The 14349-nt window shown below is 38.7% G+C and overlaps 1 protein-coding gene across 1 annotated transcript; it reads right to left on the bottom strand.

Annotated features, from left to right (window-relative positions):
- On the bottom strand, positions 1-909 carry LOC148841342 (uracil nucleotide/cysteinyl leukotriene receptor-like). Its single transcript, XM_088921051.1, has one exon. It carries the CDS (start codon positions 907-909, stop codon positions 1-3), a length of 909 nt encoding a protein of 302 aa, XP_088777177.1.
- Positions 910-14349: the final 13440 nt, after the last annotated feature.

Genomic DNA, 14349 nt, shown 5'->3' with positions numbered 1-14349 from the left:
TCATTGGCCGGGTGTGTCTGCTGTGCAGCACAGTTTACAGATTGAGCTTGACAGGCAAGGTAACTTCTGCACTCCGGACAGGTACAGCAAAGGCTGAGTGCTGCTGCTGATGTTGTAGAAAGAGAAAGCAACATCCTGCACATAGCAAATAAAGACATCGGAGGAGAAATAGCCCTGGAAGGGGAAGAGAGCCACCGGGGGGAGGTAATTGAATACTAAAATACCCAGAATCGAGAGAACCACCCTGAAGGCCTTCTTCTTCATGGGATGCATCTCGTCTCGCCCCGGTCCCGAGCGCCTCAGAGACAACAGGATGGAGAGGTTGCAGAAGACCATGAAGGTGAAGGCAGAGAGGATCATGACAGTGAAGATCTTGTCAAAGTTCAGGATCCCTCCAATGGTCTTGGCCAGCGCGTAGGCCACAGTGATGGCCAGCACCGTGGCCGTGAAGACAGCCCTGTACTTCTGATCTTTGAAGCTGGAGAACGTGATGGGGTGCAGCACCGCCATGTACCTGTCCAGGCAGATGCAGCACAGCAGCAGAGGGCCCCCCATGTCTTTCACGCCATAAGCAAACTCTTGGGCGTGCCAGATCGATTTGTTGTTGTTAAGGACAAACACGTTGACCAGCCTCAGGGGCAGCAGGAAGGTGAAGAAAGCGTCCAGGAACGCGAGGTGAAAGATGAAGACGTCGGTGCTGGAGGAGATGCCTCTCTTTCGCAGGAGCAGCCAGAGCACGATCACGTTGGCCGGCAGACCCACGATGACGACGATGACCCGCAAGCTCAGGTTGAAGAGCGCACCGGCGGGCCGCTGCTCGCAGCCCGCTGCCACAGCCCACGGCCCCCAGGTGGCGTTGGCAGGGCGGGAGTGAAGCTGGAGGCTTGAACTGGAGTTGAGCGCATCCATCACTGCCTGTGGGATACAGAGTAAAACAACCGCTGCTTCAGGCTCCTGAAAGAAACAGGAAGGGATATCGTGGGTCGGTAAACAAGAGAAGATGGGGAGCGTAGTGGCGGCTCTTGGCGCTGTCCTCTTCCAGCCCAAATGCGCCGCCAGTGCTCTAAACTGGAGCAGCATTTAATCACTCTCATTGTGATCTGTAACAGCAGTGTTTCACATAATGTGCCAGTTATAAGCAATATCTGCAAAATGTGCTGTGAAATGTATTAAATTGTATCTGAACACTAGTTAAGAGCAGGGTATTAAATTGTATCTGAACACTAGTTAAGAGCAGGGTATTAAATTGTATCTGAAAACTAGTTAAGAGCAGGCTCTTACTGAGAGTTTTCTGCCCTATAATTTCAGGTCCAGTTTGATTAGCCAATGGGAACTTACAAGTACTTCAGCCGACTGTGTCATAGCACACAACTGAAGTGAAGTAAACATTTAAAACTTGGGTTCTGTTGATGTCGTAACGTTCTGGTTGAGCTTTGAGAAATATCCCAAGAGCTTTTTTATTCAAAACTAACAGAGGTTTTGTTGTGACTGTTTAGTTTCCAGCATGAAATCTCTTTGTACTACCCAAACTGTCAAAATATATTTAAGAATTATTTTTTGTGACTTCCCACTGTCCAAAGAGATGCTGGTAGGTTAATTGGCTTCTGAGAAAATTGGCCCTGGTGTGTGTGTGTGTGTGGTTGTCCTGTGATGATGGACTGCTGTCCAGTCCAGGGTGTATCCTGCCTTGTACCTGTTGCTTGCCAGGACAGGCTCCAGCTCCTCTGCAACCCTGTATTGGATAAAGTGGTTAGAAAATGGATGGATGGATTTCTTTTCAGGTAATATTTTCCAATATGGTGATTATGAAGTGAAACAAATTCAGACAGTCAGGAGGGCTCACTATAAAGGAATAAGCAATATGTATTTTAGTGATGTGATGCACAATGCTGCGTAGAAAGTTGTTTTCATCTTGTTAAAAACAGTAAGTCTCAAACCTGAGAGGTTCTATAAGCCCTCAGACATGATGATCAAGCATGAAGCCACAGGTCCTGTACCAGCTGTTCAGATGGAGATGCATCAACCACAGCTGACAGAAGTTTATGCATTTCCTGAAAGCAATGCTGATAACAATTAACGAATTGCTGCTTATTATCAGTGTGCCAAAACCATGTCCTGCAGTCACTCACAGCTGTCCTGTCTGCGGTTTTCCTGCTTGATTTCAGTCACAGAGATAAAACTCAGAGATGTGCAGACACTTTTATCATCATCATCTCCATTATCATCAATCTACACCAATAAGGCATTTGAAGGGCTCTATGCAATAACGATGTAACAGACCTGGAAAAACTCTGACACGTATTCCACCGATACAGAAGGTCTTGAATCGCATTATTAGAGACACAAAAACTGATGCAGAAAGAAGCAATGTCTGTCTCCAATCACACAAATATAGTATTTAATATACTGGAAAGGACTGTGGGAGGAGAACGCTGTTCCTTTGAGCTCCTGCGGAAGACTAGCTGACCGGAGTTGCAGAGCCTGGACAGGGAAAAGGCACGGACAACAGCAAGTGGTAGGGCTGGGAGGGACTCTTTTGTTTAATTATGCAAATCCAGCCCCAGCCTCCACTTTGAGAAAGGGCAATCACCCTTTTAAGAAGTTTAGAGATTGCAGGACTTGTCAGAGTGTGTGCTCATTGTCTACTGTGAAATAAAGTTGATTTTGTTAGAACAAAATAACCAAATATACAATTGCTTACTTTAAGAAAAAAAATAGAAAAGAAAAACAGTTTACCCTTTTAGTGAAAGCAATGCTGATATAAATCATCCATATAAACAGTTAAAAAACAGTTTCCATATAAATAGCATTAGAGATACAGTATATGAAGATAAAACTGGCTGGTACTGTACTATATTTTAGTATTTGCTTTTCTGCATAAAGTGAATATCTCCTTACCTTATCATATTTATCAACATTTCTCACAGCAAAACAGAATTTGTTCTCACCATGCACAGTATTTCAGTTTTAAGGTCTAATTACTGTAAACATATAGATTTATTTAAAAATAAGACTGTTATGTGTAATAAACCAGCAGCTGTGATAAACGTATAAGATTTTACCAAAATCTAAAGTCTTAAATTGATATTAAATCTTGTAGCCCTAGTAATAGATATATACTGTAATACACCTGCTGCGGAAGCGCATCGCTGCCATCACAAAATCATGGGTTTATGTCATAATTACGAGAAAATTGTCTCGTAATTACGATATACGTGTAGCAATGATCATTTGAGTGCATGAACAACCAGTTATATTGTGCAATAACAGCACCTAGAAGCTACCGATAGCTTTGAATTGTGGGTTCAGTGTTCGCGACAATAACGCAACACTCCGGAATGTGCACGCGTTTATTCACAATGAAATGTTAAAGTAAAGTATTAAGGGTTAGTTAGATTGACATTAGAATTTGTACCTAATGTGAGCACAGTTTTAACAGTTTTCACAGTTTTGAGGACATCCTTAAAAAGAAAAAAGAGTGTGCTGGTGGAATCGGATTCCACTGCTTTAAACTAAAAATCCGCTAATGGTGATGTACAGTACTGTATGTATTGTACGACTATTGTCCTATCCCGTTATAATCAAGTACAGTACGCGTTCATATATTACGGTATGTCGTAATTATAGATAACATTCTATCTCGTGATTACGAGTTAATTACAAGATAACATGATTTCCCCCCCTTGAAATCAGACATGTCCCTCCGTATCCTACTGAAGCGAAAATCCGAAATGTAACTAGCACGCAGTCTCACAATAATGGAAAAACAGATCAGATAAAATGACGGAAATAATTACTAAGCAATTTAAGAACAATAGATCCAGGTTAAAACAAAGAGTCTGTTTCAAAGACACAGAGATTGATTTAATAAAGCAGGTGGAAACTAAGTCTCATAGCCACATTTTTTTTTCCGGAAAGGGAAAAAATAATACTTTATATAATCATAATTATATATACTGTAGACTTTATATAGAATTTGAACAAAATCTCCTTGAATACTCTCAGTAAGATGACCATTTCAATGTCTAGGAAAAAAAATGTGGATGAAGAGCATGAGAACGTTACCTGGGTGAATATTTCAGTATTTATAGCATCTTTCATGGACACTACAATAACACAGGTTACAAACTTTTATGCTATATCAATCAAGCTTTGATAATATATCAATACTCTCACTAATATATTTCTTGTCAATGTGCTGATCCGCAGGCAATATTATTATTACAAAATAATTTTGGTATTTTGTTTTGGTGGGAAGATTTTGGGATGGAAAGCAAAGTGAGATTTCCAGGTGAACTAAAGGAGTAAAATCAGGAGTTATGCTTTTTGTTTTCTGAAAGGCTGTATTTACACATTTGAGACACCATTAATTGATACATAAATATGTATTTTCCTTTAGAAAGTGCTCTGCTCCAGTACAGTTTTCTTGTTCTGCTTATACTTCTGACAAACACCAACACATTTTCAAAACATGTAAGAATTTTCATTAATCTCCATTTGCAGTATATTTAATCTGATCTTTTAATGTTTGCATGTGCTTTCAGAAAATGTGGCAATATTTTATAGTATATGAGCAAGTAACTTTGTCTTCATGTTGTTAGGTTCCAAAATAATACAGTATTATTCTTTGAATTGTTTTATTATGAATATATTTGTGTTGTGACCCCATCATTAGATGGATATTGTATACTTTAAAATGTTGCTAAAAAGAGAAAACATAAATTCCCAAAGCAATTTTGATTCCACTTCTCTTCTCTTGGGGTTGTGATTTATTGGTATTTAAAGTGTTGCAGTGTAAAATATTTCACCTGACACAAAGCAAATATTAAACCATTGAAAAGATATACTGTATATTTACTTTCTGTGAAGACTATTAATACCTTTCACCGACAAAAGATAGATTAATCTGGAAATAAAGATTCTATTTTTATATCAAATATCAATAAAGTGCAATGTTGGAAATAAACTATAATATTTGGAAGCTATTTTGATAGCTGAAAGACTGTGACAACAACTGAATTAAAGTCTTATTGACTGAAGAAATGTATGGTCAAAAAAATAAAAGTCAAAAGAATCTCCAGTGACACTTTCTGTTTTCTGTGTGGATTCTTTTGAATATGTCTAGGTGCATTACTAAAAAAACAAAATAAATTATTTTAATATAAATACTGTACACATATTGTCAGGAATTCATATTAGTTATATTTGTGCACTATGTTTAAAAGACAGCACACATTAGCATTGATAAAGATTTTTCACAAACTCTTCAGCCCCAAGCCACCACATTTTTGTTTTTAGAAGGCGTATCAGTTCATGATCTGTCAAATCCTGGATAAATAATAGATTGAGGTGTCTGTGTGCATTGCATCTATTTTATAAGACCTAAGGATTTACATGTGTAAGAACAAGAGTGCAAAATCTTTATCTTACCACAATAAAACCCTTGTCTCCACTCAGGTTAGTTTGTCTTCATGTGTGGCTTTCTTGTACCACAGTTGTTAGTGTGTCAAATCCTGCCGGAAACCCTCAATAAATATGAATTTTGAGCTCCTTGGGCAGACTTATATTTGGGAGGTTGCACCCCGTTCTCCAGAGAAGTTCAAGGACAGACGTTTTGTGTCATCCAATCAAAACGCAGCGAGCAGGGGAAAACATGTTTTTCCAGGAGTTGTCATATGGTGGGACTGAGGCTTGAAATCAGAACAGTGCCTGCTCAGAAAAGAGTACAAAGATAATTTGAGTCCCTGAGGTCCAGGGCTGACCTGAGCTCCCTGTCCTTCTTCTGGAGTCGACAATGACGTGCCCATACTTCAGGTGGAGTGTGCTTCCAGCCCCTGTGGGGGATGATGGGCTGCCTTCTCTCTTGTAGGTCGTGGAGATCAGTCTTGGCTTTTGGAAATTCCAGAACTTCCAGTGGGGAAGAAACTACCTTGAAAGGTCCTAAAATAACGCTTGCCAACTGCTCAGCATGTTGAACCATGACTGCATTGGCCAACGACAGAGTAAGCCCAACAGTAGTTCAGTGGAGACAGTCATCATTAGGTCCAGGAGCCACTGACGTGACATTCTTCCCAAATTGATATGGGCATGTGCCCATTATCCAGATAACTCAGGGCAGTGAAGCTCTGCAGCAACAGGGACGGAAGAGCCTGTTCCGTGCACTTGAATGCAGTGAATTGTACAGTAAGTACGTCCTGTGACTCAGGACCGACAAGAATGTGAAAGTAAGTATCAAACTAGTTCATCCATCCACCTGTTTTCTAACCGTTTCTTCCAATTCAGGAGCAAGCGTTGCAAGGCTGGGTACATCCTGGATGGGGCGACAGACCCAATGAGGGGAGGCTAATAAATGAACTGATGGTATATAGTTCACGAGATGTAATGGTGCACTGTCCCTTCCTCCTTCGTCTCTTCTGCTTCCACTTTGTCCCCCTGTTGCAGGACTGGTCCAGCCTCTTCCACAGTCCCACATGGTCTAAAGTATCATCAATGACTTTGTGATAAATGGGCAAAACAGTGTGTTATTCAATCTTTATTTGATCGGCACCTGCCCCACTGTTAGTGCCAGGAGACCTTGATTAAATACAGGGAGGAAGCGGACACAAAGAAAAACAAAAGCACTTTGACAAAGACATTTTATGCATGGCTGATATATGCATACTTAATATGGACGGTGAAACCTGCTGCACGAAACCCTTTGTCACTCTGTGACATAAACATCATTTAAATCCACCAAAGTGACCAGACAAGACTACACAAACTCCAGAGCATCTTTGTCTGCAATCACTCTGAAGTGCCTTTCTCTGACAAACCTGCTGAGGATTCTCAGATCTGGGACAGAGGAGCCACTACCTTCCTTTCCCACATCACCAAGTAGTTTTTCTATAGATAAGGGTGCAGAATGCTTTGAGAAGCATAACTGGTGAGAAGCACATCTATCTCCAGAGCATGAGTGAAGACTTGCATGCTTGAACCTGGAGCCTCTCTCCACTCACTCCTTTTTATGACATTTTCTCCACTTTTAACCTGAAGGAAACGAAGATGGAAGAAGGGGTGACTTTGTAAGCAACCAAGATAAAGTACACAAAAAACAGTGGGGCAAATTTGGTCCTGGAAGAGAAAGAAAACCAGTCTTTTTTATCTTTCTCAGAGCAACAAATACTGTATAATACGAATAATAAAGGAACAAGTAATGGGTTTATTCCAGGCTGAAAAGAGAAGAAAAAACAACGTTTCGGCTGTGGAGCCTTCTTCTCACACCCAAAGAAGGCTCCACAGCCTAAACTTTGTGTTTACTTTCTTCTCTTTTCAGCCTGGAATAAACCTATGACTTGTTCCTTTGCTGACACAGCTACCCACCTAAACTAATACGAATAATGGTGCCAAAGCAACCTAACACACAGTACACAAAGACTAGAAGTAACAATCTGCACACAAATGTCCCTTTAGGAGTGCCTTATCAGCAACCGGAACTCACTGATGTACAGTAACCGAATATAGATCTCTGCTTTGTCCTGGTAGTAACAGCGGAAAACCCACACCCAGTCAAACCCATTTGTCCAATCCACCATACCGGTCTTCCTTTTAATCTGCAGCTGACATGGCTACAGCTGTTATTCACGCCTCAGAAGGTTGTTATTATCTTTAACCTGAATTGGTTTTCTTTCTTTTAGGGCTGTATACAATTTTACCCAGAGATTTTCGTGACTCACCCTTTCAATGAATTGTGAGGGTCTGAACAGACACCCCCTTGTCATTCCGTATGGCTTTTATAGGAAAGGCTGTGCATGGGTATGGCTGTGCAGTAGTTCCCCAATTCCCCGTGCAAATGTAGTATATAGGATGTCTCATTGTCGCCCAACAGTGGCTTCATCCTTGCATATCTTGTTTGAGTCAAGGGAAACATAATGTCATAAAAATAATTTAAATGCATTAAAAATTCTGGTTAACAACATTTACAATTGTTCTGGGAGGGAAAGAGGTGAATACTTTCTGAAGGCACTGACAGTTTTATGATTACAGTGATACTCATGCCCAAACATATATGAGACAGACGTGCATTACTGTACAATATCACACACTATAAAAAGATATGTACAATTTGTAGTTTTCAGAGGTGAATTATTTAGTATTCTTTAGCTAAAAATGGATGAAACATAGTTTATTAAAATTAGTTTAACTTTAACTTTAAATATTTGTCCAGTTTTGTGTTTCTTTGTAGAGATCAGTCAATAACCCCATTCAACATTAGTCAGATCAGATCAGTCAACATCACCATTTTTTGTTCTGAAAACCGTAGGTTTCTTGTACGTTTGAAACAGGTACTAATCGAAGTGCTGAGTAAAAGTGTACAGTAGCTGCTATTTGATTGCAGTGCAACTCTGACTATTTGTCTGTCACATCTAAACAACAGCTGAAACTTACTTGGAAAAAAACATACACTTTAAAATAATGATAGTTACATCACGTTAGGGTTGACTAGTTATACAACTAAAGGATCAGCAATTAAAATGTCCCAGATGATCAGGCACATGTGAAAAAAACAAACCAGGTACTGCACACAATAATCTTACCAATGCAACAGAATTAGCTTCCTTCAGGCTGTATTTTGATAGTGTGTTGTTTTGTGCTTGAAGTCATCAATGCACTATTTCCCTTGAGAACCCCCTAGGAATGAGATTTTATTCTCTTGGGGCAGGGATTTGTATGAGAACAGAAAAACATAACTTACGTTAAGGGTGTAAATGTGTTACTCAAGCCATCGGTGGTTTTCATTAGAACTACGCTAAGTCAGAACTAATTTTGACATATTCATGAATCTCTGATTTCATAACATGACCTACACTTAGTCTATTTATTTAGGGAAGGCAAAGTCCTGAGACAGTCCTGAGTGTGTAGTCCCCCACAGAGCCTGAGGATTGGGCAGTCCTCTAGGATGAGCTGTGAGCTGCATAGTTTTCTCCACCCCACAGGAAGAAAGAGGACTTGCACTAGTCCCCCATCTGTCGAGAACCCCATCTAAAAAAAAGTTGTTTATAAAATTGGTGCAAAACAGGATTTTGATCAATTCCCTCTGCCTTTGTTTTCTATCTGCTGAATATTAGATAAAGAAGCTTTGGTGATCTTTCTTTTTATCACGCGTTTCTTCCCTTTGCCATGCTGTCCCCAGTTTCTTCCCGCACTCCGGACGCCATCTCTCCACAGACCTCCAGATTTATCGTGGCCGCTTCCCTCCCTCAGTAGTTACTAAAGTTATATCCAGCTAACTGATCAACCTCACTTTGTGAAACCCCCTGGTGCTCAACCAATCTGTACACCCTCAATAACGTAAATACAATACCACCTGGGCATTAATAACTTCTGGTTTAAAAGATTTCAAATTTGTTTTAGAATTTTAGATATCTAGCGGGTATTTGGCGCTAAATTGTATTTAGCGAGTATCTGTTGTAACTATGAATACCATGGCAAATATAATTGTGATTCTATTGTTTATTGCCTAATATCACAAGTCATAACAGTGATGTGGTTGAGTATGCGATACTTTTAAACAGGTTCAGTTGAACTATTATCACAATGAAAGTACGGTAATATGCAGTGACTTTATTGATTTCAGTTGTGTTTCATTATGTCTTTTTCCATGCAAACCCACACTGAAAAATATTTGCTTGTGATGTATTTTTTGGCTATGATTTTTTTTAGATCGAGGGATCCTACCTGATTGCAGATACTACCAATATCAGAACCGCTGACACCAGGGAATTGTTCTAAAGAGAAACACCGTGGGCCATTAGAATAACTGGTGTCTGGGTCGACAAAGACATCTCTTAGCAATGTTCTGAGCGGGGGGCAGGGAAATTCTAAGATTGATTCATTGTCATGGTTTTATAATAAATCTTAAATATCATTTTTAGATATTCATGGAATAATTTGTCTTACATTTATTTAAGTAACATTGTCAGACTACCTGTATATACTATCCAACCAAACATTTTTTAAAATACAAAATACATTTTTATGGATTGGGGGATTTTCATTCCAGTAACAGTTGGAATCAGTTGACAATGATTTTAGGGACTGCTTTAAAAATCTGTATTAAATGCTGAAAATATTAGTTAAGGTAAAAATATATATTTTGTCCACATTATATTATGTAGTTTTCCAAAATAATGGTATAATATGCAAAATTTAACAAAATCTCATAAATGTGATGAATACCAGAATGTACAGAGATTACAATAGGGACATCCCAAAATTACGCATTTGACATATCTGACATGCATTATTTACTATAGTGATCATTTATCTCATAGTAAAACTCATAGTAAAATAGCATAATTTCACTGGATAATTTGTAATGGCATCCTGGTTTTCCAAAATTTCATTCTAAAATTTACACCATTAATGCTCTGGGACATATCACAATTATAGAATTACCCTGGCTTTAATAAAACATATTGCGTGGGGCAAATGTAGTTTATGCGTCAATGTATTTGGCTCATGTTCCAAATTAAAACTACATTACTATGGTTATGTTACATTACTACATATGTTATATTTTCAAAGCATATTATTATATCTATATATAATATATTATATATTTTTTTTATAAAACTAAGAAGAACACAGAATAAAGCTGCCATTTCAGTAATATGTAACCCAACACTAGTGCCACCTACAGTTTTAATCTGTTTTGAACAGCGAAAGGCTATTTAAGGCACACCAGCCAAAACCGCAGTATAATGCGGTGTGCTAACTGTTAATGCAAGATCTGATGCTCATTCTAGATCGCTGCATCTGTATGATACCTACAATATCATCGTTTTTGTAGCAACTGTGTAGTTTCAGAAAATCTTAAAAGAAAGTCCTGTGGTATATGGGAGTAAAAACAAAAAAATATCTGTGATATCTTGTTAATATTCTTTTAGTTTCTGTTTGTTTTAAAATTGTTTCTAGTATGGATCCTTGACAAGAATTTTGTATACTTTTTACACTACAGGTGTAAACTCGAGTTTTGGTTTGTGTGATATACTGTACAGTACGTTTAGCTTACATTTTGTTAGTATATGTCTTAAAGGAGAATTGCAATGCTATTTTTTATTTTGGGGTTAGAAAGAATCAGCATTGATGAGTGCATTAAAATTTAAATACTATTTACTTGTTAACTCTGCAAGACCTCCATCACAAAAAAGACTAAATTTCCAGGTATGTGCAGTGCCATATTCTGGGTTTCAGAACAAGGCAACAAATCTTCCGGTGACATGAATCAGCCCTATTACATTGTAGACAAGGCTTGTGAATACATCTCTTAATCCAATAGAAATACTACTCTTGACTTCAAGATGGTTTCGCTGACAAATACTACTTACTTGTTAACTCTGCATGCAGTTCACTTTGGAACATTTCTGCGATGAAATATCTGCCACATAACCTGTACTTATTTGCTTGTACATCACATTACATTCTTCACTACAGTGACTAGTGAGCAGGAAGGGCCGCTTCACGTCACAATTGGTTGGAACTCGCGCTCTTGCCCAGGGGTCTGAGACAACATGGCGACTTACAGTACTTCAACAAAGTTGATGATTTTGTGCTTAATTTGAAATTTGTTAACTTTTTGTATATTGTCATTGGATTTATTTTTTTTTCGGGATTAATTACTCGGTCTGAGAAAATGGTACTGCAGTTCCCCTTTAACTTTTAGTAACGTCTTACGATTACACAACGTGGAAGACCTGCTTTGATAACTGAGGCTGTATCGATCTGAGTCGTGCTAATTAAATGGCTAGGGATTTTACATACCGAATAAACAAATTATAAGTAATGGAAATGTACATCAGGCCCCTGAAGACAGGCCTTTAGCAAGAGCACAGCCCTTATGGAATCTTAATAAAGCACCAGAAGTGAGTGTCTTCAGGCTATTTTTTGTTTTTGTGTTTCATGCACGAACTCATTAATGTGTTAAACCCCTCAGGTTTCCCCTGCATGGCCATGGATTTTGTACACCTGGGTCACGGTGTTGTAAGGGAAACTTCAGACCCTTCTCTAAATATTCTTTGTTTACCCTGGTCTTAACTTGTTATACTTTAACATACAGAGGTAGTTCTGAAGGTATGAGAGTTTAGGACAGCCCCCACAGAGACAACAGAGACAGCAGAGAGGTGCTGACTGGCCTTAGTATGGCACAGGGAGACCACCCTCTCACAATATGTTGAGTAAAGGGTGTTCTTAATCAAATAAAGGATTACGGGCTTTATAAAAACACCCTCTCAGGGACATGTGCAAGGTTATTTAGTTATGTAGGATTGACAGAGCTTTAATATTTGATTATATTTCATGCATGTTTTGCATAGTAACATGCAAATTACTGGAGGTTCATGTGAAAGAAATTCAATGAGGTTCATGTGACTTGACATGGGGCTTGTGAGTGAAATGAGAATAAACTTCCTAAAGCAACAGGACCAACGAGACCAGCATAACTCCTCTATGAGCTGTGCTTTGCACAGAGAATTCCAAACTTAGCAACCAAGTTAGTGGCCCCCTTCTTCAACACCTATCTCCCAGCACACCCTGAGGAGTCTCACTCTCAGACCTGTCTCCCCCTCACAAGCCTGTCTCTAAGCCTCTCAAACTTTCAGTACATGTCAATACTTGAAAATAGAGAATATAATACAGTACATAGTTTGAAGCAATGGAGGAAAATGGATAATGCTAAGGTTACTGAGACGGGGTCATCCAACAGCCATAGGCCTTCCATTAGTACTGTTTCAATAGCTGGGTTAGATCCTAATGAGTGCGATAGAGGGAGGAAATGTGTAGAGGGTATTTAGCACAAAAGTACCTAGCTGAGGGAATGGCAGCTGTCACTATTGCAAAGAATGAGTTAGGGAGCTGCTGCAAGGGTGCAGATCAGGTTGTGGGAGGAGTGTGAGAGAGATACAAGGGAAGTCCTGGGTGTGAGACTTGGTTATACATTTTTCGATCATTTTTGATAACATTCGGGGACGATGGAGTTTCTTCTCTCCCTCCGCAACAAGGGAGAGAACTAGGGATCTTTAATGGCCACTGAGAGTCAGGACCTCGGTTTAATGTCTCATCCGAAAGACGGCTGATAAAATATAAAATTGTGAAATTATAAATGTTATCATTTAGGGGAATGTGTGTATTTGAATCTAGAACTGATTGATACATTACTGGCAGTACAGATAAAGGGGCGAATTATCTAATTGGACTGCTGCTCTTTCTAATTTATATCAAGGACCTGTTCTGTATCAGTTAGTAACCTTGTCCAGTTTGCAGACAATACCACAACAGGAGGACTGGCAAACACTGTAAAGTAGCAAATTGAGTTCAGAAAGTTTCATATGCAGATTTTATTTAATGTAAACAAGAGGAAAATATTACAAGAAGTTAGCAAAAACAAACTATAGATACAAAACAGAAAACACTGAGCTAGAAGAGGCTACGGATGAAAAAGATGTGTGTTAATATTTACACATCATTTACATCTTCTAGACAATGTGGGCAAGCAATTAAAAGGCACACAAAATGCTAGGATATACATTTCAATTAAGTCTGTAAAAGTTATGTTTCTATAATCATGTATCATTCCGTCACAAATGTGTATAATGTTGAAATGAGGCCACAGCATTTCCTAATGTGCCTGGACATATGGTATTAGCAATGCAAATTTTAATTGTAAACATTTTCAAAACTTGCTGCCACAATGATGTTCAGTTTTCAATGTGAAAGCATTCCCATGGTATTACTTGGTAAGTTTGGTTAAAAAAATCAGAATATCTAGCACGTTTGCTAGAAATTAATTAATCCAGAGATCTTATCCATACTTTTCATCAAGGATTCCAGGACAGTAGCTTCAAGAGGAGCGTGGGGCTGCCTCTTTCAGATTCTCACCCCCACTTGTGTAAAATGATCTTATTTTTTACAAGCCCTGCCACTGAGTTTTTACTGAAGTTCCCTAATTCAAGTTTCATTGTTCATACATTAAGGATTCCAAACATCTGAAACAGGACCCCTTGTTGTCTTTCTTCAAGACTTAATATATATATATATTAATCAGTTAGTGTGGAAAATTCCACTGGACCCAAGAAATGTACTAGTTGCCGTTCTTTGGATGAATTCTGTAATCTGATCTTTCTGTATTTGCTTCAGTGGTTAACCCTACACAAATACAACCCTACAGAGAATACATATTTAAAAACAAGGAAAAAGATCTAAAAATCATAAAATGCTAGACGAATAGAAAAACATAGGAATTATTTCTTATATAGGATGCTGAAGGAATCGACGCTTAATAAAAGTTGCATTCTATCGACACATTCCAGTTCTACA

This window comes from Atractosteus spatula, chromosome 1, assembly GCF_055471065.1.
Source record: "Atractosteus spatula isolate fAtrSpa1 chromosome 1, fAtrSpa1.hap1, whole genome shotgun sequence".
Lineage (NCBI taxonomy): Eukaryota > Metazoa > Chordata > Actinopteri > Semionotiformes > Lepisosteidae > Atractosteus > Atractosteus spatula.
The sequence above is the reverse complement of the archived record's forward strand: the minus strand, read 5'-3'. Positions and strand labels throughout refer to the sequence as shown.

Excerpts from the sequence above, each read along its gene's own strand:
- LOC148841342 (XM_088921051.1), bottom strand. The coding sequence starts at position 909 with ATGGATGCGCTCAACTCCAGTTCAAGCCTCCAGCTTCACTCCCGCCCT.